This window comes from Meleagris gallopavo, chromosome 6 (genome assembly GCF_905368555.1).
Source record: "Meleagris gallopavo chromosome 6, MGAL_WU_HG_1.1, whole genome shotgun sequence".
NCBI classification, from domain to species: domain Eukaryota; kingdom Metazoa; phylum Chordata; class Aves; order Galliformes; family Phasianidae; genus Meleagris; species Meleagris gallopavo.
Window position 1 is genome coordinate 40,377,459 of NC_139409.1, and position 21,422 is coordinate 40,398,880.

Genomic DNA, 21,422 nt, shown 5'->3' on the forward strand with positions numbered 1-21,422 from the left:
GGATGTTGGTGCGGTGCCACCAGTGCTGTGAGCGGTGTTTTTCATATTGAGGGGTGGCACAGGCTCGGGTCCACTCTGCACTTTTCTGGGCAGGTGTTTGCTGTCCTGAAGCCGAGCAGCAGCTGCAAGGCTGGCTTTCTGTCCACCCTCTTCACCTGCGGAGCCTTGCAAGGGCAAGCAGGGAAGAGGTGTGCGTTGGTGTTGTGGGCTGGTTGCCGTGGCCGGGACCCCGGCGTGACATCACTGTGCTGTTGCCAGGGGCAACCCCGTGCGTCGTCCCACCCGTCTCTAACTGCCCTAACTGCCCCGTCTTGTCTAGCCCCACCAATTGTCACGGGGTTATCCCTAGATATAAATCCGTGACAGGGGCACAGGCCCCGGGCGAAAGGAAGAAACAACGAAGCTGTACTAACGGCTTGCCATACGACCCGGCCGACCCCGGGCCGCGTGCGCTCCGGAAGAGGGGGAAGGGCAGAGAGCTGGCGGGTAGTTTTAACCAAGAGAAAACACAACGGCAACGTCTGAGGAGGAACGATGATTTACTAAATGTAACCAAATCGAACAAAATGAGAGAGACGAGGGTATGCAAAGTGCGAGGGAAAGCACGTGCTTTGCTTCGCGGCGAGCTGAGACGGCTGAGCCGGGGCAGGAAGGAGAGGCAGACCTGGGGTCCTCCGGAGCTTCGCCTCGCTTCCTCTTCCCGCCGCCTCCTCCGGGGATGCCGCCCCTCCCATCAGGATACTCAAAATGCCCATACAAGGCAGAAAATGGGACCAGAACTGTAACTCTTTAACTCCCTCCGGTCCACGTGATGTTCTGGTGTGGAATACTGACAACAAAAAATCACCAAACAACAGTAAGAGTTTTGTGTCAGGGTTTACAGTGTCAAAAGAAACTGTCCCGGTAGGTTGTCCCTCCTTGCTGAGTCAGTGATGAGCTCTCTCTGGTTTGGATTTGTTGATCTTTTGCTTTTGTAATTTATACATGGTTCAGTGTGATATCTCATAGCCCACCTCTGCCTAACAGGAGGCTTCTGATTTCCTTGGTAAAATCCCTTCCCATTCAGTGCTAGTAATTCTCTGGTCGTCCAAAGTTTAACTGCAATGTGAAGTCCCGGCTTCCAGTCCATCCTTTATTGCAAAGGATCTTTCAATCTTTCTTTGCTTCTGTGTCGTGTTTTCTTTGATAGGAAGAGGTTAAGTGCCACTGTGTTTCAGAACTCACAAGTGGTGGATGGACCACAAGTGGCCTGTGGAAGAGAAATACTTGTGTTGCTGTGGTCTACCACAGCTGGCGTCCTGCACGTACGTAGAGAGGGAAGGTTCCAAAGCTGCTTTTTTTTGGAGGCACACTGCACTGCTTCTGTAGTGTTTGCATCATTTGTACCTGTTCAGATAGTGACAGAAGCATTTGGTTTGTGCGTTGCACCAATAGGAATGACTGCAACAAATGCAAATAGTGACAGGTTTTGCCCGTTCCAATTTCCATTTTTATTCTTTCCTTTTCTAAAACAACTGCCACGACAACAACAACAAAGTAGAGTGTTGTCTACAGACTTAATCGTAGGTCTCAGAAAATATTAAGAATTACCACCATCATTTTCATCCCATTAGAAATCCCAATGATCTGCAAGCCCTTTGAGGCTTCTTAATCTTGACCTGAGATCGCTCTGAGCGTATGCCCAGCAAAAGGACAGTCAGTTTCCGTTTCCTTCAGTGAAATACCGACTTCAGTACGTGCTGTCACGTGTGCTGTGAATACCACTGAATGAACAGCGCATCCCTTCTGGGACTGATGGAGTTGGCTGGGATGATTCCTGCCACAGGCTTCGGTTGAGAATGTGTTGAAAAACCAAGAGTAAAAAATGAAAAAAAAATTCTGAACTCAGCATTCAGATGCAGTTCTAACTTCTGGAGCTCTCACGCTCTCCAGTCACTTCGTTCTTTAATGTGTCTCTCCGTGTACATGTATGCAGTGTGTGTTTTGTGTTCCTCATCTTTGTGGGCTTGTGCCTGAGGTACCCGTACTGCAGAATTTTAGTAGCTAAAAAGTCACATGGCTACCTCAGCAAAATGCCAGAGTAAGAAATATTGGAATATGTTTTCTTTTCATCTTGAACTTCTCTGCAAAATCCCAGGCACTCATTCAACGGGAAGACCTCAGCTGTAATGTAGGTTTGACATAAATCAAAGAGGAAATGGTTAATTTTTTGAGTTTCTTTCTAAATCCACTGGATGCTGAATAAAAGTGTTGCTGTGGCTCAGCATTGCTGCTCACTTGAATTTCAAAATAACACCTCATACGTTGTTTCTGGAGCATCGTAGTGCGTTCTGCTGCCATGATACCAAGCACAAATTTCTGGTCGTATTTTTACCAGAGAAAGTTGTGTATTTTCTTACTCTCCACTCTTAGGTCTGATTAGAGCAGCAGAGAAGTCTTTTCAGCTACAGTTGTCTATCAGTTTTCTATTTCAAACTGTCGACATAAATACATATGGACACGGGCTTAATTCCAAACAGGCCAACAGGTCATTTTTTGAGAGAAAAGTCAGACTTTTGTGAGCCCGTGCCTGGCGTCCCTGATCCCATGAAGCACGACTTTAACTCTGAGCACATCGCAGTCCTTTTGACTTGAGCAGACTGCCTGATCTGCTTGGAGTTGGGCACACGCTGAAGTATTTCACCTCCACGGCTGCCCGAGTCAGTTTGCATGGCTGTCTTTGGGAAGACTGTGAGATCTGCTGTTTCAGAGCTAAGCTGATTTTATCTGGTGGAGTAAAAGAAAGCCTTTCTTTTCAGGTTTTCCCACAGCTGTGCACTTAAGATTTGTTGCCAGAAGCATCTGGATTTGACTCCTGCTGTCTCTGCCACTGAACTCAGCAGGCCTCTAGGTTGCACTGGCATGATGTTTGCTAAGTTTTTAGCACTGAAAGACAAAACCATTCCTCAGTTGGTCAATACTCTTCTGCTGAAGGACTATCTGATCTTGTATTTGAAAGATGGCCAGGCTTGAGATGTTGTGAGTGTAGGGGAAATGCAAAGACACAGCCTGAAGCAGTGATTGAGCAGGGCCAATCCAGAGGAGCTCTGGTGCATGTAATGCAGCTGCGTGAGAGGAAGGGGTGGAGCCAGGATCCACCCCTTTGCAGACCTCAGAAGAGTTGAGAGTGTGGGCAAGGCCATCTCTTGCTGGAGATCTCTGCCTACCTGAAGCCTTACCATGGTAAGCAGCTCTTTTCCTTCCATTCCGTATTTGCGGCTGCTGCTTTTGGGCTTGTTTACTGTTGCCAAAGTCTTTATTTCCCCATTATTATCATGGTACTTTCTTTACTTACTGTTACAGCATTACGAGTGAGCGCTTGTTTCCTTGGTTTCGGCCAGAGCAGGGGTATTGAGCCCTTTTCTGCAGTCTGCCAGGGATAAGTGTGAGCTCATGAAAATGTTGTGGCTATTAAAGGAAACTTTGAAATGCTACATTTCAGCATTTTTACCTTTGTAAAAGAGTTATGAAGGTAGCCAGCTTCTCGTTAGGCAATAGTCATTTACCTTTTACCTCTTATCAGAGTTAAGAAGGATAGCTGTGCTTGTCTTCTGTGGAAGGCAGTTTATCTTGGGCTCTGTCCCACTGATCCCTTGGGTGACTGCTCCAGAGACTGAGTTAGAGTAGTCTTAAACAGGTAACCCACTCATCTGTTCCACTCTCTCCTATTAGATTCTACCTCTTTGTAAAATGGCAAGAAGTAGATGGCTGAAGGTGATAAAGTCTTCGTAGAATCTACATGCTGTTGACATTTTTCTGTGCTGCAATAAATAAGATCATCAGTGTTTAAAAGAGTTTAAATTCAAATGTCAATGCAACATTGCCTTTTCCTAGCATAAATTGAATAAAAATGTCAAATCGAGAAGTGTGTTGATTGTCTCATTCAAATATCTCAAAATGTACATGCGTGATCTGACAGTGCTGTCCAAAACTCACGTGGCAGATACATGTGTACTTTGGCTTTAACTAAGACGTGCTGTTTGAGGCAGGTGCAAGCTCCTTTCAAGAACTGTGGTGCCTACTGTAGGTGAGAATTTCTCCTGAGCTCTGAACCGACTTGCAGTAATTTCAAACTAAATGGCAGAAGTAATGCTTCTTGTCTCTGTATTAATCCCTGGTCATCCAGTTGTGCGGTGAATGATGAGTTTCAGAGTCCTGACAAATAGAAATCCTTAGAGTGCGTAATTACAATGACTGTAATTTACTTGCACTTTTATCATGGAGAAAAATGTATGGCTTAGAGGTAGAAAGAAGTATAAGTTTTGTAGATTAATGACAAATACCAATCTTTTTTTTTTTTCTTCTTTCCTTGATGTGGAACATGAGGGCATTTTGACAATAAAATATACCTGTCAGAACAGTGGCCTATGTGTAATGCTAGCAATCAGCTAAGAGGCACTTCATAAGGCTTGGTACTAATCAGCCTGTCGATTTGAATTCTGTGGGCATCCTTCTTTCCAATTTTCACTTGGAATTTATTTCAGAGCATAGCTCTGCTATTCATTACGTTCAGCATTAGCTAATTTGGCTTTTGGCATCTCTTACCCCTGTTCCTATTAAACGCTTTCCATAAATTGAGATAAGGGTTATGCCAAAACATTTGAGGATTATCAGGTGGCTACATAGAGATTGGTGCATTATCATGCTGTTTTAAAGACTGTTGGGTTGCTGCAGAATTAACCATTAGCAAATACTTGAACGCTCCAAGACAAATCTACACCTGCAGCATTTTTTCACATCTTTAGAATTGACAGCAGGAGGAAACAAATGTGAGAAAAGTTGTGTCTGAGAACATTTCTGAAAGGCTCATTTTTATAGAAGTTTTTAGGAAACCTACCTCTTAACTATTACCTAGGAGAAAATTGTGGAGGATTTTGTGTGTCTAAATCTTCTCAATAAGGCTAATGAAACCAGATAGCTCTTCAGTTCACTAGTGACCGAATACAATGGATAGAAGCTGTGGTTGAAACACAAGTAACAAATAATCTATAAATAAACTGAAAATTCACAGTTTTGGAATTAATATAACTAATAGAAAATATGACGGTGCTGTAAGAGGAAAAAAATTCACGACTACGTGACTGATTGGATTGCCTGTGCTTTCAACTTCACTAGCCTGTGCGTTGACAGAATGTAGTTACTTAACAGATTGATGATTTATGTTGAAAGTTGTGTCTGGCTTAAGTTTTCCTAAGGTTCTCAAAGAACAAAACCGTGTTTCATAAAGTATACCGGGTTGCTTTATTTATTTTCCAGCTGAGCTCTTAGAGTATTGTAGAAAACAGTACAAAAATCCATGAGGGCAGAAGAGACCAATCCCCATTCCCTGTTCATGAGCTCTTTCACAAAGAGGTTATGTAGATAATGTCTGAAATGTCACTTTTTTTTTTTTTTAATATAATTTCCCTGCTTTGCTTCACCCTTTGCTTTGTCAGTAACTTGCTGAAAATATGAAGGCATAAGGCCAAGACTGGAAAGGGCTGTGTGTTGGTCCTGCTCTTGCAACAGGAATGAAACAAATACTGATTCTTAGGGTGTAGCTTCATACTTCTTAAATGATAGAAGCATGCCTCAAAGTAGTATGTCATGCCTGGTATCTTCTTCAGTGTGGAGTTGTAAGGTTTTCGGCAGTAACTAAAACAGGTGGAAAAATGTAAATATATGGACACTTTGCAAGGCAGAATCCTTTTTCACTGCAGGCTGAAACTCTCCCTGCAGGACCTAAAGGAACTCATCAAGTGCAAGTGCACGAGCATTGCCTGTCCTGAGCGTGTTCCAGATGAGAGCTGAGATGGATGTCACAGTGTCAGATCTAGAGTAGCAAGAGGAATGAAGTCTGAGGCAACTTGTTTTGGCAGCAAGGAGGAGAAAGCTTATACTTGTGATGATGCAGGAGGGATGGGTGATACTTGGTTAAGGATGAAAAGATGATGCATGCAAATCAGGACAGTTGTTTGGGTTGCAGATATGTACGTGTGTATGTTTGCGGAGGGGAAGACAGCTTCAAACTGAATGGGAGATGTGGAGAAGCCTTGAAATAGAACCAGCATGAAATAAAATCTTCCTTTTTTCTCATTCTCACCTCCCATATAATACTGATATGAGGTTTTAAAAGCAGCAGGAGAAAGACTTCCTCAAGTCCTTCTGTTGTGATGATTCTGCCCTGTTAAGGAGCTTCTACTGAAGCCAGTTCAGGCTAAGAGTGGGAGGGAAAGTTTCCTTTTCTCTTTTTTCCAAGATTTTTCTTTATGTATATTGCAGAAATATGTTCTCATAAATTTATCTTATTGATTTTGAGGACAATTTAATAGAACTTCCTGTAATTTATGGAAATTTGTCTTTGCCTTTATTGGTCTAATGACAGGGTTATTTTCCCCCTCCCTATTTTTCCTGCTCTCAGAAGGGTACAAGACCCTCTCACCTAAACACTTACCACAAAACGAGATAAGTTTATCCTTTGGTCTGTTCTTTGTCTTTGATCTTGGCTTAGTTTAATGTCAGAATACTGTGATCCAGAGTGCTAGCAAAGACTCTAGTCATTTCCCTGCATTCAGCTCTGACAATAACATGGTCCTGCAGTGATACTTTCTTTTCCTTTTGTGAAGGCGTTTTGCTTATACCAGTGGAGAACTGAGGCTGAAAGTGGTGTGTTGGTTCTCGCACAGAATGCCTTATCTACATGCAGTGAGTAGTCAGTGACCATCTTGTTTCTTAGTACATACTGGGCGTAGATTGGACTGTGTGCAGATTTCTGATTTTAATTGATTTTTTGAGAGTAAATATTAGATTCTGGGGAAAAAAAAAAAAAAGAAAAAAGAAAAAAAGGATGTTGTTGGATTTTGTTACAAAATTTTCTTGAAGTATTTCCCAGCTGACTTTGCACTGCATTGACTAATCAGCCATGCAGCTACTGCTTTTGTTCTCTTTCCCCCCTTTTTTTCCTTTTTCCTCCAGTTGAGTAGATTTTGACGGGAATCGCTGCAGTCAGACCGCTGTAGAAATCAAATCAGCTCTTCAGAATTCCGTGAATTTAACCCTAATTTGCATTTTCTGTTTTAGAAGAGAGAGAGTTGGGTATACATTGCTGCAAAACACAGCTGCTGCTACTCCTCTTGTCAGTAGCTGTGCACAACAGAATAGTTCCTCCAGCTCTGGAAGCACGTGGCACAAGACCACAGAATTTGATGGCACTGAGTTTTCCAAGAGGGGGAGACTCTTGCTGTTTCTCTCTGTGCCCATTTGGCAGATTGCAAAATGGAGGGGGTGGGGCAGACTTTGCTGCTGGCATCAGGGAGCTTACAGCTTGTGTTAATTGTATCCTGGGTTTTGCTCATAGTGAAATAGTCCTCTTGAAATTGTTATGAAGGGCATGTTCTTGGAAGCAGCATTGCTTTCTGATGGCTGCAGTGAGAAATAGCAGTTGGCTTTGTGACCTGGTTTAAAAAGATGCCAAAATCAGCTCAGTGAAGAGATTTTAGTATTGGATGGATACATTTACACTAACTGTGTAACAACTTTGGATAAAATAGTGTTTTCTTCCTATTGTACACCCATACTGGTGTTAATGTAACGTTTTGCTATGCAGGATAATTTTGCTGTCTGTTCTGGTGATTTATTCTGTTCACATAAGGCGTTTTTTCTGTAAAAGCAGATGGCTCCTTTTCCTGATCTGATTTATGGGAATTAATATGTAAGTGTTAAAAAATTGCTACAAGATAGGATGATAAACTGAATACAACTACTCATCTCTCTGCTTTTTTTTCAGTTTCTCTTGAATAACTACTTGCATTTCCCATCAGATGGCAATTCCAAAATGCAATATAAACTGCTAATAAAATTAGATATGTTTTCTCTTCAAGGGATTGTATGAATCCAATGACCAACATTCATAATTTCTGCCAGTCGCCTTCCCAGTTTTATTCATTTTACTCCTACTTTGTAAGTAAGAACAGCAGGAGACACTTTGGGAATCTGTATAATTCTTAAAGATATTACCAGACAACAGCTGTTGCTCTCTGCTAAGTTCCACAGTTTGCTGAGGTCACAACCTTATGCACTAAGACATCCCACTTGGTTCTTAGCAATTTATAACTAATAGAGCTTTGTCCATCTAATCCAGTCATCTGGAGGGCATAAGACAAGCAAAACAAGAACTTCTCCCCATTTATATTTCTACTGTGTGGCTTATAGGCTTTCTGAATTGAAAGCTCTGCCTTTATGTTTAGTGCTGCTTAAAGGCTATCAGTTGTGCTAGAATGAAAATTGACTTTTCTGGCAGAGAATGTCAAAAGCTGTCTTTACTATCTGCAGAAAACAGGTATTTTGCCAAAACAAACCAAACAAACAGACCAAAAAAGCTTTGGAGTACTGCTTTACTGGGCCTTGTTCAGTTGATAACACAGCAATGCTCTTCATATGCTGAAATAGATGAAAACACATTTTCTCTCCTATTTAAAAAAAAAAAAAAAAAGGACTTTTTGAGGGTTAGCTGCAGCATTTTTGTTGGGAGACCATTAAGCTGAGTGGGGAAAGAAAGCTTCTATGTGAGTAGAAGAGTGTGTTACTGTTGACGTGGCATTCTAAATAATATGGCATTACACATTGCATTACACAGCAGGCACTTTAAATGCTTCATTAACTTCTTAATCTGTGTTCAGGTTCTCACTGATGATGTATTACGGTCCTGTGTATGTAAATGTATTATATACACATGTACATAAATCACTAGTACTGTGTGCTGTAATTCAGTTTCTGAACACCAAAAAAATGTTTAAAGAGCTACCAGTTTTACTGGAATAACAAATACAAAATTAAATTAGAAACTTAGAGAACACAGTGAAAATAGCATTTCTTTAAAAACTAAACAATGTATGTTCATATTCAGATTGTGAATGAATGTAAATATATGGTTATTGTATGTTATCTATGTACTTGTCACAATAAATGTTTTTACATCTATTACTAACACTTCAAAAAATATGCTCCTTGAGCCTCAAACTCTATGGAATAATGTTTTTTCTATCTTTTCTTTTCAGCACTTGCTACTGGCAATAAAGTTTGTCATGGCATTTGTAATTCCTGATAAACCAAGAGAGATACAGATAAAGCTGGCCAAATTGGAATTTGAATCTCTAGAGGCTCTCAAACAACAGGTAAGAGCTACTGACCTATATAGCAGCAAAAAGCTTTGGTGGCCTGAAGGAGAACAAAATGAGGGAGATTCTGCTTTAGTTTTAGGTGAATAAATACATAAATCCTGGGGTGCTGAGACTCCTTTAGCGCTGTATTAAGCATATCCTTTGTTTGTGTGCTCCAGGTGCTGCGTGTAAGCTCTGATCTGTGGTATTTGTGTAGAACTGGAATGTCTAATGTAGCAGTTTGTGACAAAATGATCTCTTAGTTCTGGGCAAACCAAGTCTGAAAACAGTGAGCTGCCTTTTCTAGTTATAAAAATCCAATTCTCGTGTGGTGGTGGAACATCGCTACTGAGGTCAGCAATGTCTTCCATAATCAGCCATAACAAATAAAATCTAGATTACAGTTGAATGTAATGCTTGACAGTTTTCTTTTGCCTTTTTCTGATACTTCGGTGTGAAGTTTCCAGGAGCTAGTCATGGATCTTCTGTGCTTTTTAGATGATATTAAAAGGAGCAGGGCTACAATTCAGTTTCAGTTATTATTTCTCTGATTTCATTTTGTAAGCAGGCAAAACTAGGTCATCCACAGGAACCTTAAGCTCAAGTGAAGACAGTCACCTTTGATTATGACATTCCAACTGGAATATATACTGAGTCTCTTTCAACATGAGTATATATGTCAGCAGTCAGGGCTTAATCTGAATTTCAGTAAGAACCAGAAGCCTGGCAGTTTTCATCTATTACTTTCAGACTTCTTGCAGAATTCAGGAAGAATATTGGCTGGTTTTTAGGTGCCTTGGTAGGTACTTTAAACACAGAAAAAATCAACAAACAGAAATACCTGTTTAAAACAACAGACATAAGAGTCTGAGGCAAATGTGCTGTCGTGTCGTGTTGCAGAGAAACTGGTTTATATATTCTGTTACGGAAGTGTGCAACACTCTTAATGCTATCCAGACTCACATATCATTGTGTTTTTCCATGCGAGCTTTACATTAAAAGTGATCTCTGGTTGTTTTTTGTTTTTTTTTTCCCCAAAGCTTTTAGACTACCCCCCGTCTTGCAATATAGCTATTAGAAGGATGCTAACAATATCAGACTGTAAATCTCTAAGATGCCAAAATAGATTATTAAGCTCTGTATATAGTGTTTGGAGAGGGAACCTAATGCAGCTGCTTTGAGCTGTTGTATTGATTATGTGGGATCCTTAACTTTAGGCAGGGTGAGCACTCTCAGATTTTCATTAATGCTAAGATAATTGCTTCCTACCTGGTGTAGTTGAACTGTAACTGTTCTGTGTTCAAATCCTCATAGAGACTGAGTGTCTCTTTGAAAAGGATTTCAGGGAGTACAGTGTTCCAGCTCACTGATGGAGACTAATGGTAATCATTAAAGCTTGTTAACTCCTACGTGATGAAAAATGCCGTAATTCAAAAACATCAACAAAACACCAACGTTTTATATTGGAATACGAGCACTACTATTTCAAAGTTCTTTTCAAACTTTAGATACAAAAGGTTTTTAGGTAGTTCCGAAATGCTTCTCTTAAAGCTTATGCAGTTTATGTTGAAACTGTTGAATAGTTTGTAATAATTTGATTTATTTTGAAAATACTTTTTGATACTGTGTGTGTGGTCAGTGTTAGACAAAATCCTTGAAATTTTTTAATCAGAACTGGGGAATGTGTTCCACTGTGAACTTTGTTTCATATTTCCCATTTGTCCTTCAGGCTGGTTATACTCTTACTTTTTTTTTTGGGGGGGGGTGAAGGGTAAGGCAGAGAGTAAACTTAGCACTTCAGCAGTGGATTCAGGAGACTGTGGTGTGAGATTGCTGGAAGAGGAGCAGGAGCAATCCTGATTCCAATCCCTAAAATTGTCGTTTTTGTCACCTGGAAGGAAACTTGTATGCTGAGCAATGAGAAATGATCACTGTCAACTACTGAGGTGAACATCATGATCCCTCATTGTTGTGATTTTATGATTTTTGGTTATCAGTATTCCACATCATAACATCACATAGTGCACTGCAAGGAAGCTAACTAACTCTAAAGCAAGGTTAGTTGCACAAGGCCTTCTCCCTATGCTTTACAGCTGTACTCAGTTCTGTTGCATCTATTTCTTGCAAGAGTAGAAGCATGCTATGTTATTTGGTCTAATTCCTGTTTTAAGGAAGAGACAAATACTGGTGTGCTGCAGGCAGCAAGAGAACACTGGGTTCATTCTTGGGTGGTTCAGGAATGACCATATTTGTAGGGTGAGTCTCTGCTGTAAACCTAGCATGAGAACACTACAGCTAGTATTTTTAGAGCAATGTTCTAGTAACATTGAAAGCTACATAAGCATTTTGGCTTTTGGACAGGTTGAAGTTTAATGAATAGACAAAAGAGTTCAAAGAGTACCCAGGCAAATCAGATGAGAAATAAATTGAGGCAGAATAATTGTGTCACTTTCATGCTCAGTTACTTTCTGAGCACGAAATACAGAAAGAACTCCAAAGTATCTTTTTTATATTGCTATTTTTTCAGGAAAAAGTAATGTTTTAAATAGTGAAGAATGGTGTATCTTTTCAAAAGTGCAGGTACTACTCAGTTCTGAAAGCTTTTTTATGCAGTATGTTCCATGGTGGTCATACCACCTGCTTACAACTGCTTAATGTTCTAAAGTGTACTGAATCCCCACAAGCAGTTATTTCAGTGCTTTAGAATGTGTTTATAGTGCTCCTTAATGATTTCCAACATAATAACAACATTTCTAAAGCAAGGGTAGGTGTGTGACATTCACTAAGATTTCTCCAGCAGTGTCATCCCTTTCCTGAAAGTGAGCCTGGTGGTCTCAGTCCCCTTTCCAGGAAATACAAAATCTGGAGAAAGTTGTGACTGATGACAGCATCATTTCTGTTGAGCAGAGACTTCTTTAAAACATGACAGTGCATGAACTAGCTTTTCTGTTTGAAAGGGATGATGAGAGAATAGGCGAGGGCCCTGCTGTCTGTTTGCGTAGGTGCAGTCGTATCGAGTGCTTCAGCTTTGTCACCCTGCTTTTACAGGTGTTCTGGCATGTGAGGGTTACTATTCTCTCCAATAAAAATTGCGATTTCAGTGCTTTACCTTTGCAATTCACTGCACTATGGCAGGTATACTAACTGCTGAGCGTTGTTCTTGTTGACAGCAGTGGCTAGACCTTGCTGTTTCCCCTGGGAAAGGTTCACACTAGCGCTAATCACATCTTTTCTCAAGGGAATACACCGAAATTGAAAGTGCTGGCCCTCTGGCCACTGGCCTGTGCTTAAGCTTCTGTGAGCACAACTTTCTGTAGCTCAGAACAAACTGCAGAAATACTGCTAACTTAGATGTTCCCCAGTGCAAAAGACCCTTATGCTTGCCTGTTGTACCTCTTCAAAAAGCTGTTCTGGCAGAGGTTTTCCACTTTAAGTGTCATGTAAGCATATCATGTGTCTCAGAATGAGGCTGTGGCTGTGATGGGCCAACATAATTGCTTGAACTGGCATGAGCTGCAGAAATGTCCTTTTTTTTTCTGGGAGGAGGAGAATGGGAACCATTTTTAATGCTCAACACTGGGAGAGTGTGAGCTGTGAGTGCTAAACAGCCTGCTATTTTATCCTGCAAATGGGAACTGGAGGCAGTTTTTTGTAAGGCAGCAACAAACTCAATGGATTACTGCCTCATTCAGTGTTATGGTTACTGGAATTAGAGGGCTCAGAAAAGGATGATCTGTAGCTTCAGGACTGCCCTCAAAACGCTGCTGATCCAAAAAGCAGAAGCTTGTTCTGTGCTTCTTGGCACTGCTGAGCGAACACAAGCAGTCAGTCAGGAGAGGTGACAGAAAAGAGTTCATTCAGCTAGTCAGGAGTTTGTAAGGCACCTATCAGAAAGCCTGTCGGAAAGCCTGATGAAGCTTCAGCTAAAATGGTGGATTTGATGAATTTAAGTTAAAACAGAATGGGATGAAATAAAGCAAAAACACTTGCTTTATGTTTTTTTGACCAAAAAATAAAACAACAAAACCACCCTTAAAAATGGTATTTTTTGAAGAAATTGAGTCTCACTTTTTCCAGCTTCGTGACTGCTTTCCTTTAAAGGCCCCACTGGTTTTTGCAACCAAATGTAACTTACAGTGGATGTGAAAATAGAACTATTACTAATAATTGTTGTTTGCTGGTTTGGGTTTGTTTTTTTAGAGCCTGAACTTGTTAATTTAACTTTGTAAATGCGATTTTTCCCTAGCGAATAGTCAGAATGCCTCCAAACATTTCTTAATGTACTATTTGCATGTGTTTGGTAGCTGCAGGGATATAATGCAAATGTAATGCAAGATTAATTATATTTTCATACACAGCTCTTTAAACACTGGAAGTCTTACACCCTACAGGAGTGCAAGCTGTGTTCACACAATTTTGCCAATGTATCTATGTTTTGAATATCAATACCTTAGTGTTGGTCTTTTCTTTGGAAAATACTTTTAATATCAAAGTGTCAGCAAAGCCAAAATAAATGGTGGTCCTTAAAAGAGAATAATACAAAATCAGAAGTCCATAATTAATTTGAGACAAGAAGTTTTTGTGTTCCCTGTTATGGCTTTTCAGCTGGAAGTGAAATTGTACCAAGTCTTCCTGGTTCTGAGCTTCTCTAGCTTCATCTTTTCCAACAATCCCTCCATTCTCTGTGACTGTTGCCAAGGGTGAAACTGGCCATTTGGTTCTGTAACAGTTAAGTCACTCTGGAAAGATGGCTCACTTGAGCTTTTTCAAGTCTGACCTAGAGCCTGGTGCTGGAATGAGTATCAATCACTTCAGTTATCTCTTTTTGCCTGTCAGTCCAGATCATTGCAAGGTGTGATCTCAACAAGGAAACCTGGAGTAAGGGGATAGGATAAATCTAGGTTAAAATTGTTCCTGCTGAAAGTCTGATGTAACTGCAGCATTCTTGTAGTTTCAGAACCCAGAGGAGTTCCCAACTGTGTATGAACTGGCTTGAATACAAGGGAAGAGGTTTTTCCATTTCTCATACAAATGAGAGTGCACAGCGAGATTTAATTTTGAGAACTCTGTTAACCAGTTTTCTAAAGGACACTCATGTGTCTGCAGTTTTCAATAGCTTCCAATAGGCTTTTCAATAATGGATGCACCATATATTGAGAAGGTAAAGGAGTAGAGCAAGAGACAAAATGAAATCTCTTGTTAAAATTTCAGATTTTCTTTTTGAGTCTAGCTGGAAAGCAGTCCACAGAATTCCTTAAAGAGGAGGCAGGGAAAGGGGTAAATGTCAATGTGTTGCTAATGATGGCACTTGCTCTATGACAGTCTTTGCACATGCTGTACAGACTGATCATGGCAGCTCTAAGATGAAGTTTCAAATATGATGGATATTGCTAATGCAGCCATTGGGTTTTTATTCATTCTGAACACTGGGTACCTCTGTGCTTGCTGGTGGGGCCTTGAATATTTATAGTTTTTGTTGCATGAAAGATAGCACTCTGATATGTATCTGCCACACCAATGTGGTGGCTAAATAGGCATGCCAAGTAGGCAAGACTTTTCTATGTATGCATTGACTTTATTTTTTCTGAAGTGGAATGTATTTTCTTGTCTGAATAGCATAAGAAGAATAGCATTATATTTTATGTGTAAATTTTGTTTTGATTGCATAATCCCCATCAATAATAACTTATAGATATGACTTAAGTAGCATGTTTTTTGTATGTGTGAGCAGTCCTTATGTAGGTATTTTTTCAGACTTTCAATGTGGGTTACTTTGTAAAGATGTTTAAATGGACCATTGCTTCTCTCTCCTTCTGGAATCTAATTCTGTACCTTCCCCCAGCACCTGAGAGTTTATATAGTTGAAAATATATTGAGAGAGATTATTTTCAGATGACAAGATAAAGGTGAGCAGTTATAGTCATTCTGTATTTCTCCACTTTGCGGTTTATTTGTTGGCATAAGCGTGTAGGTTAGAGGGGTGCTGTGTTTGAACAGATAGGCCATAACTTTTTTTTAAGTTGTGCCATACATGTGTAAAACAACCAGGCATAAACAATATCAAGTACATTCTCATCTAGTTGAGTTAGGTGGAATTGTTGCTTGCTATTCTCCAGTGCTAGACAAAAAAAAAGTCCTTGCAAGAGCTCTCAAGCTTTGAAAGCCTCTGCTCTTGAGGTGTCTTTCTGGGACCCCTGCCTACTAGGCCATGCAAAAGGTTGACCCTTTAGTCAAATTACTGTCCCATAGGAGCTACTCAGGCCCCACAGCTGAGTAACATACAGCATTTAGATTTTGGCTTGGCTTGGGGTTCAACTTCCTTGAGAAAAGCACAGTGTGGCCCAGTGCATGTTATTAGAGATTGCATGCATTCATTCAAAAAGCAGGTACATCTTTGTATCTGTGAAAACAAATGGATGCTAGACCAGATTAGAAATGGAGTGCGTGAGGAATTGCTGTATTAAGGACAAAGACCTTTATCAGAGATGGCACATGTATCTACCTGCAGCTACAGATGCCTAGGAAAGAACAGGAAAGCATGGCAGGCAGATGTTGTGCATCTTACTAAAAGTCTCCAAACTTTCAGTGACCTTTAATTCTAGTTCCCTAGGCCTAATCAGTTCCTTTGTGTGTAGGAATCTTCAATGGCTTTCTATTCCATGATGTTGTTCTTCCTCCTTTTGAACCATTTTTAGCTTTAGGATCCACAATGTCCTTTGGCAAGAAGTGCTACAACTCATTATTCTTGGTGTGAAGGACATGGGTTGATTATTTGCAGTTGACTTAGCATATTCTAATCAGATTTGGTGGAAAAATTCATTAGCTTTTACATATGACAGGAGATGTTCGGCTGAATTATCATTGAAGTCTTTTTTTACTTCTGGAATCTGTGAATTTGTGTTTCCATGATATTTTTAAATGGGTTTTGTGAAAAATATTACTGCCTGATTTACTTTTAACTTTTTAATGATGCTTGCAAATTTGCTTTAAGACAATTAATCAAATGTGCTTCAGGGTTTTAGCTAACTCAGCTCCCCTTTTCCTATGTGTATAAATGGCCAAATAATGTGAAGTGATTCAAAGAATCCTCTTGCTTGAAGACCATATTACCATTCTGTTAGCACAGCAGGAGCCAGGCAGATGTCCACGTTTCAGTAAATCTATCAGAAATCCTGAGAAGTCTGAATTGTGAGTTTGTTATTCACAGTGAGATGAGATGCGCAGAAGTTGGTGGTGGTTGATCTCGTGGCCTGTATTCAGATTGTGGCACAGCATAACAAATGACCTTGAGCTTCTTTGTAGAACAACAACAAAAAACACCAGAAGAAGACATTAAACCTAAAGTCATGATTATCACATGGGACTGGAACAGTTAGAAGTCCACCTTCCAAACTCTAGTAACTTTATAGTGGAAGGAAGTATTGTATCAATGCTTTCTGCATAACACTTGTTACATCTTTCCCTTTTAACTACTGTATTTCTTTATCTTTTTAGCAGCCTCCTTATGGTCACAGTAGGCAATCTTTGAAAAAATGCAACTGATTACAAGGAGCCACTTTTTTTTCTGGAATAGGTGCATTTAGAAGTTACCCTCCATCTGCTCTTGTATTGCATGCATAATTTTTACCAGCAAACAGCATTCATAGTGCGTAGCTTTTAGGGCAGAACTATTGCACTAAGATACAACATCTCAGAGTCTGTTTTAATGCCCAAAGCCTCTTAGCTTTTTTAGGTTGAATTATCTTGCGTCCTCTGTGCAGTGTTTTCAGGCGTGCTCCAGCTAAATAGTTTTTGTGTTCTGCCAGTGTAAATATAATAATAGTGGTGCAAAAGGAGGATGTTCTGTTATAAGAATGTGTTAGGAGTTAATACTTCTGTTAATCAGAATTTGTGCTTTCAAATAATTTATGTTTGCAGTTTTCTGAAAGACTGCTTTTACATACTCTGTTTTCTGAAAGCTATAAAGAATTCTAAGCAAACACAGCTGAAAAAATTAACCTTTGTATGCTGTAAAAGTGGTTTAGAAAAGCCAAATAGAACACATTCCTAAGAGCAGAGTATCTTATTCTTGTGCATGGATATCAGTCAGGAAGAATAATTTGTGACTTTGGATGTATTTGCTGGGGTATATATGAAAATGTCTAAAAACTGGGGAGCTCCTCTCTTCCTGCTGCTAGCTGGTGCGATGCCATCAACATAGGTACTCTGGGGAGGCCAGGGGTTGGCAATAGGTTGATTTCTAAGATACCTCCTTAAAAGGCAGGTAATGCCAGGACTGGAAAGCAGGAGCTGCCGGGAGGAGACGCTGGGCTGTCAGCGTGGGGAGGTTACATAAGGTGCATAAGCCCGTTACATAAGGGCTGCCTGGCGCTCGGGTCACTGCTGCTCCTCTGGGATGAGCTGCCGCTTGCCTGAAGCCAGCACGGTGAGCACATGTGCATCTGAATCATTTCCACAGCAGGACCAGCAGCTTTACATGAGAGGTACGTATATGTTCCAAAGAAATGAGTGGCCTGTAAGAACAACAAAATCAGTCAAGATAACATTCAATTAATTTCTTGGATCGGTTTAAAAGAGCAGCTCATCTGTAGAACCTCATCTTGCAGGGGAATCTTCTCAGTACTGTTTGAAATGGTGGGGAGTTTTTAAGCCCAGCCAAAAGGGACTTGCTCTTGTACAGATGTATTAAACATTTCTTTGCTTCTAATTTGCCAAAAAGAATTGTACCTCAGCTTTTGTTAGCTTTTTTATACTGCTAGCAAAATGTGAAGATTTAACTAGAGTTAACTAGAGTTCACTTGTAGGGAGGAGAATGGATATTTCTCTAGGGGGAGAAAAGCAAAGGTAGGAAAAATCTTCAGAGGCCTTTTTTGATCCATCATTATTTAAGAGCAAGAGCAAAAGGTGTTTGATGATAATGAACATGACTCTCAGTCTTTGGTCAGATAGCAGCACCTTCTTGACAGTGTGCCAGATCTAATTTCTGTTACAAGTTAAATGGCCAAGATCACTGTATTCAGTAGTGGTAACAGGTGATAGCTCTACAAGATGTTCTCTTCTCCTGAAACTGCTGGAATTACATGAACTGAATATGCAAAAACGTTCTCTTCTTCTCTCTGGCCTTGTCTCAAAATCTCTTTGAAAAGTCAGGGAGGTGGGACACTCATGGTATGGAATCTTTAGAGAACATTTCTACCCCAGTCTTGTGGATCACCAATGCATACAGAAGTGACATCCTCTTGCATCCTCAAATTCCAGAGGCCAAGCACTAATTGACCACTGTGGTGGTCACTTACCAAACAGGTCAGGAGCAGAATCCCTTCCTCTCTGTCCGCAAATGCTTTGCTTTGGACTTGAGGGTGTTCAGTATCATGCTAAGCTGAAGCCTTTGTACCTGTCAAACATCGAACTAGATAAAATGCTTTTTTATTACAGACATCTTTTGGATGTTATATCCTGCAACCATACAAGTCTTGAAATTCCTGAGCAAACAGGATATGCCTGGGGCTCAGTGTCCCTGGTGCAGACTGTGCTAGTGCTCTGCTATAGGTCCAGCCTGCAGCCACACTGCTCTGCCAGACGCTGCTTCGCACGATTGCATTCACACCAGTAGTGTTGTGTCCAGCACGTGACAGTTGGGTTAATGCAGCCCACTGTTGGAGCTGGGCTCAGTTCAGCTATAGTTCAGAACTCCTTGTCAATGAAAAAAAAGAAAAAAAAACTATGCAGAGCACCTTGCAAAGTAAAATGAAGGCAGCTCTTTCTGTCTACAGTCTAATGTTAAAACCAACCTCTTTTGGAAAACATCTGTTTGGGCAGTCTGTTGGCTGCTGCTAGAGCAATCACAGTTTCCTATTCCATAGAGAAACATTTTGCAGGAGTTTCTGCAGGCCGCTTTCCTCCTTCAGTGCCATGAAACTTGCACATTTCCTGGTTTATAAGCACCTCCTTTTTGCTTTGTTAGCATAATACAAACTGAGTTTTTTCCTCAAGGAGAAAAACTTAAATCTGTTCTGACTTCTTGTGTCTAGGATGATTGCCCTGTGAAACCAGCCCACAGCCTCTGTGCTGTTTAAATGGAACATTTCTTGCACACCTCTGGTCCACGCGATAGCTGATGGCTGGGCACTGGAGTGAGAGCCCTGTGTGCAATTGTTTGGGGAAGAGAAATAATGTACCTGCTATACTAGTAATGGGTTGTTCTTCAGGACATGTTCTCTGCAAGTATCCTATGATGCACCCTAATTCTTTGCCTCTTCAGAGTTGTGCAACTTTCTGATCCCTAATTGCTGAAGAAGTAGGCAACTGGTTGTTCCTCCCAGAGCTGGGACTTAAAAGCAGCCATACCAATGTCAAGTGTATCAGCAGCAAAATCCATTCAATATTACTTTATAAAAAAAAGTTCAAAGCAAATAATGTTTCTTTGGCATTTAGTTTGTAGATTAACAAGGGGCAGTCGCATTTGCTCCATGTTCTGCTTCTGTCATTGATCTGCTAGCAGACTGTTACTGACAAAGAGTATGTGACTATAACATAAATAGTTTATGGGGGTTGTTTGGTATTAAAATGGTCTTCTCTCCTTCTTGCTCTAATCTGTCTTATTTTGTACCATTGTTTTTGTCTTATTCTGACTGTTTTACTTTATTCTTAAAGGATGCTTGTGTTGATTCACTTTGGTGTATAGACTCTTTTAGTGTTTTCGGTTTTGCATTTCTTTGTTGTACTTAATGTTTATAGCCTCCATGGGAAAGACACCATCAGGCTGTAAGGCAGTGAGTTTCACGAACCTGATGTAATAAATGCACTCTTTGCCTTGTTGCAGTTCACCCTGAACTCTAATCAGCTGCTAGGCATATCTAGTCCCTATAGAGTGAGTATTTTGAAAACATCCATTTATTTGCCACTATGAGTGTTCAATAGCTCTACACATGGTGACAATGGAATTAATCCAGGAAAAGAAATGGTTTGAAAAAAGTCATTTAAGCACCCATGCTAGCCTTGCTCCGCTAGGTAGTTTGTTTATATTGATTTTATTAGGATACAAACAAAGAACTAAGGAAGAAAAGAACCCATTCTGAACTGTGCTGTGCTGTTCACTCATCATAATACTCAGTATTTCAATAACATCTCCCAGCCTCTCAAATAGATTAAATTGCATTTACTTTACCCTCATTATACGCACATTTTGGTTAGAGCACTCAAAATACTCCGCTCTGGAGGCCTTCGTTTCAGTAAGAACAGAATGTTCTGGCTTGAAAAGAAAGCACAGTGAAAACAAAAGTGAAAAAAAACCTGAAATTGAAAGTTGAGGGGAGGTGGAGGAGTGACAGGAAAGGTGCCTGTAAGATGTGCTTCATTTGTTTTTTAATTCTACACAGACACCAAAATCAAGCAATTTCAGTGTCTTCATAGTAAAAAAGTTGAGTGATTCCTACCTTCATCTGCTGAATTGTTAACTCTGAATTCTCTTGTGTCTATCTGAAGTGCATAACGTTTCCTAATATGCTGAATCCTGTGCCCATATACTTGTCCTTATCCACCTGCATGTGCACGTGGATGTGTACGTAACCTTATGTCCTTTGCTATTGTGTTTTGGTGATACTTAATCAGCCTGTCAGTGACAATTTTGGTAGTAATTGTGATACTGAATCATTCTGAGACTCTTTTATTGGACTTCTATTTATTATTTCAGGCTTTTTTTTTTTTTTTTTTTTTTTAATATTCATTATTCCCCCTCTGGGTATATATGCAATTGATGTCCTTGATGCTGCAAATGCTTATGTGGAAATAAAGTTTTACTGTATGGTAAAAGGTTGTGTGGTTTGATTAGAAAGGCTAGGCTGGTCATGAGTGGTGTTTTGTTTTTTGTTTTTTTTTTTTTTTTTTTTTTTTTTTTTAATATTTGAATCCGTTAAGCCCTGGAATATTAAAGTGGAGACTCGTTTAATTTCAGTGACAGGGAATAGGGAATGCAGATGTGAGCAGGCCCAGCCACTGAATTTTTTTTAAACAGCTGAGTGGAAACCATGGTTTTTGAAGACTGGATGATGATTGAACGCCATGTGGTTGTGCTTTGTCACTACTTGACTCAAAAAACCCAAACACAACAACCTACAGGAGTACTGTGAATCTGTAAACACTGTGAGGGAGGATAATGCCATTTTCCAAACATGGCTCAATAATAACAGAAGCATCGTTGTACAGCTGCAGTAAGCTTGATATTCTCATTGCTTTGGTAAGGTGCGT

The 21,422-nt window shown here is 40.2% G+C and overlaps 1 protein-coding gene across 4 annotated transcripts in view; it reads left to right on the forward strand.

The window, feature by feature from the left end:
* ANO10 (anoctamin 10) overlaps window positions 1-21,422 on the forward strand; it is a 119,873-nt gene that overhangs the window by 74,511 nt on the left and 23,940 nt on the right. For 3 of the 4 annotated variants that reach the window (XM_085226423.1, XM_085226426.1, XM_085226424.1), the window contains one exon: window positions 9,075-9,191. The exons of the other annotated variant lie outside the window; for it this stretch is intronic. In XM_085226423.1, coding sequence (XP_085082549.1) covers window positions 9,075-9,191 — 117 coding nt within the window. The remainder of the gene's footprint in view (window positions 1-9,074; window positions 9,192-21,422) is intronic. 4 annotated transcript variants of the gene reach the window in all.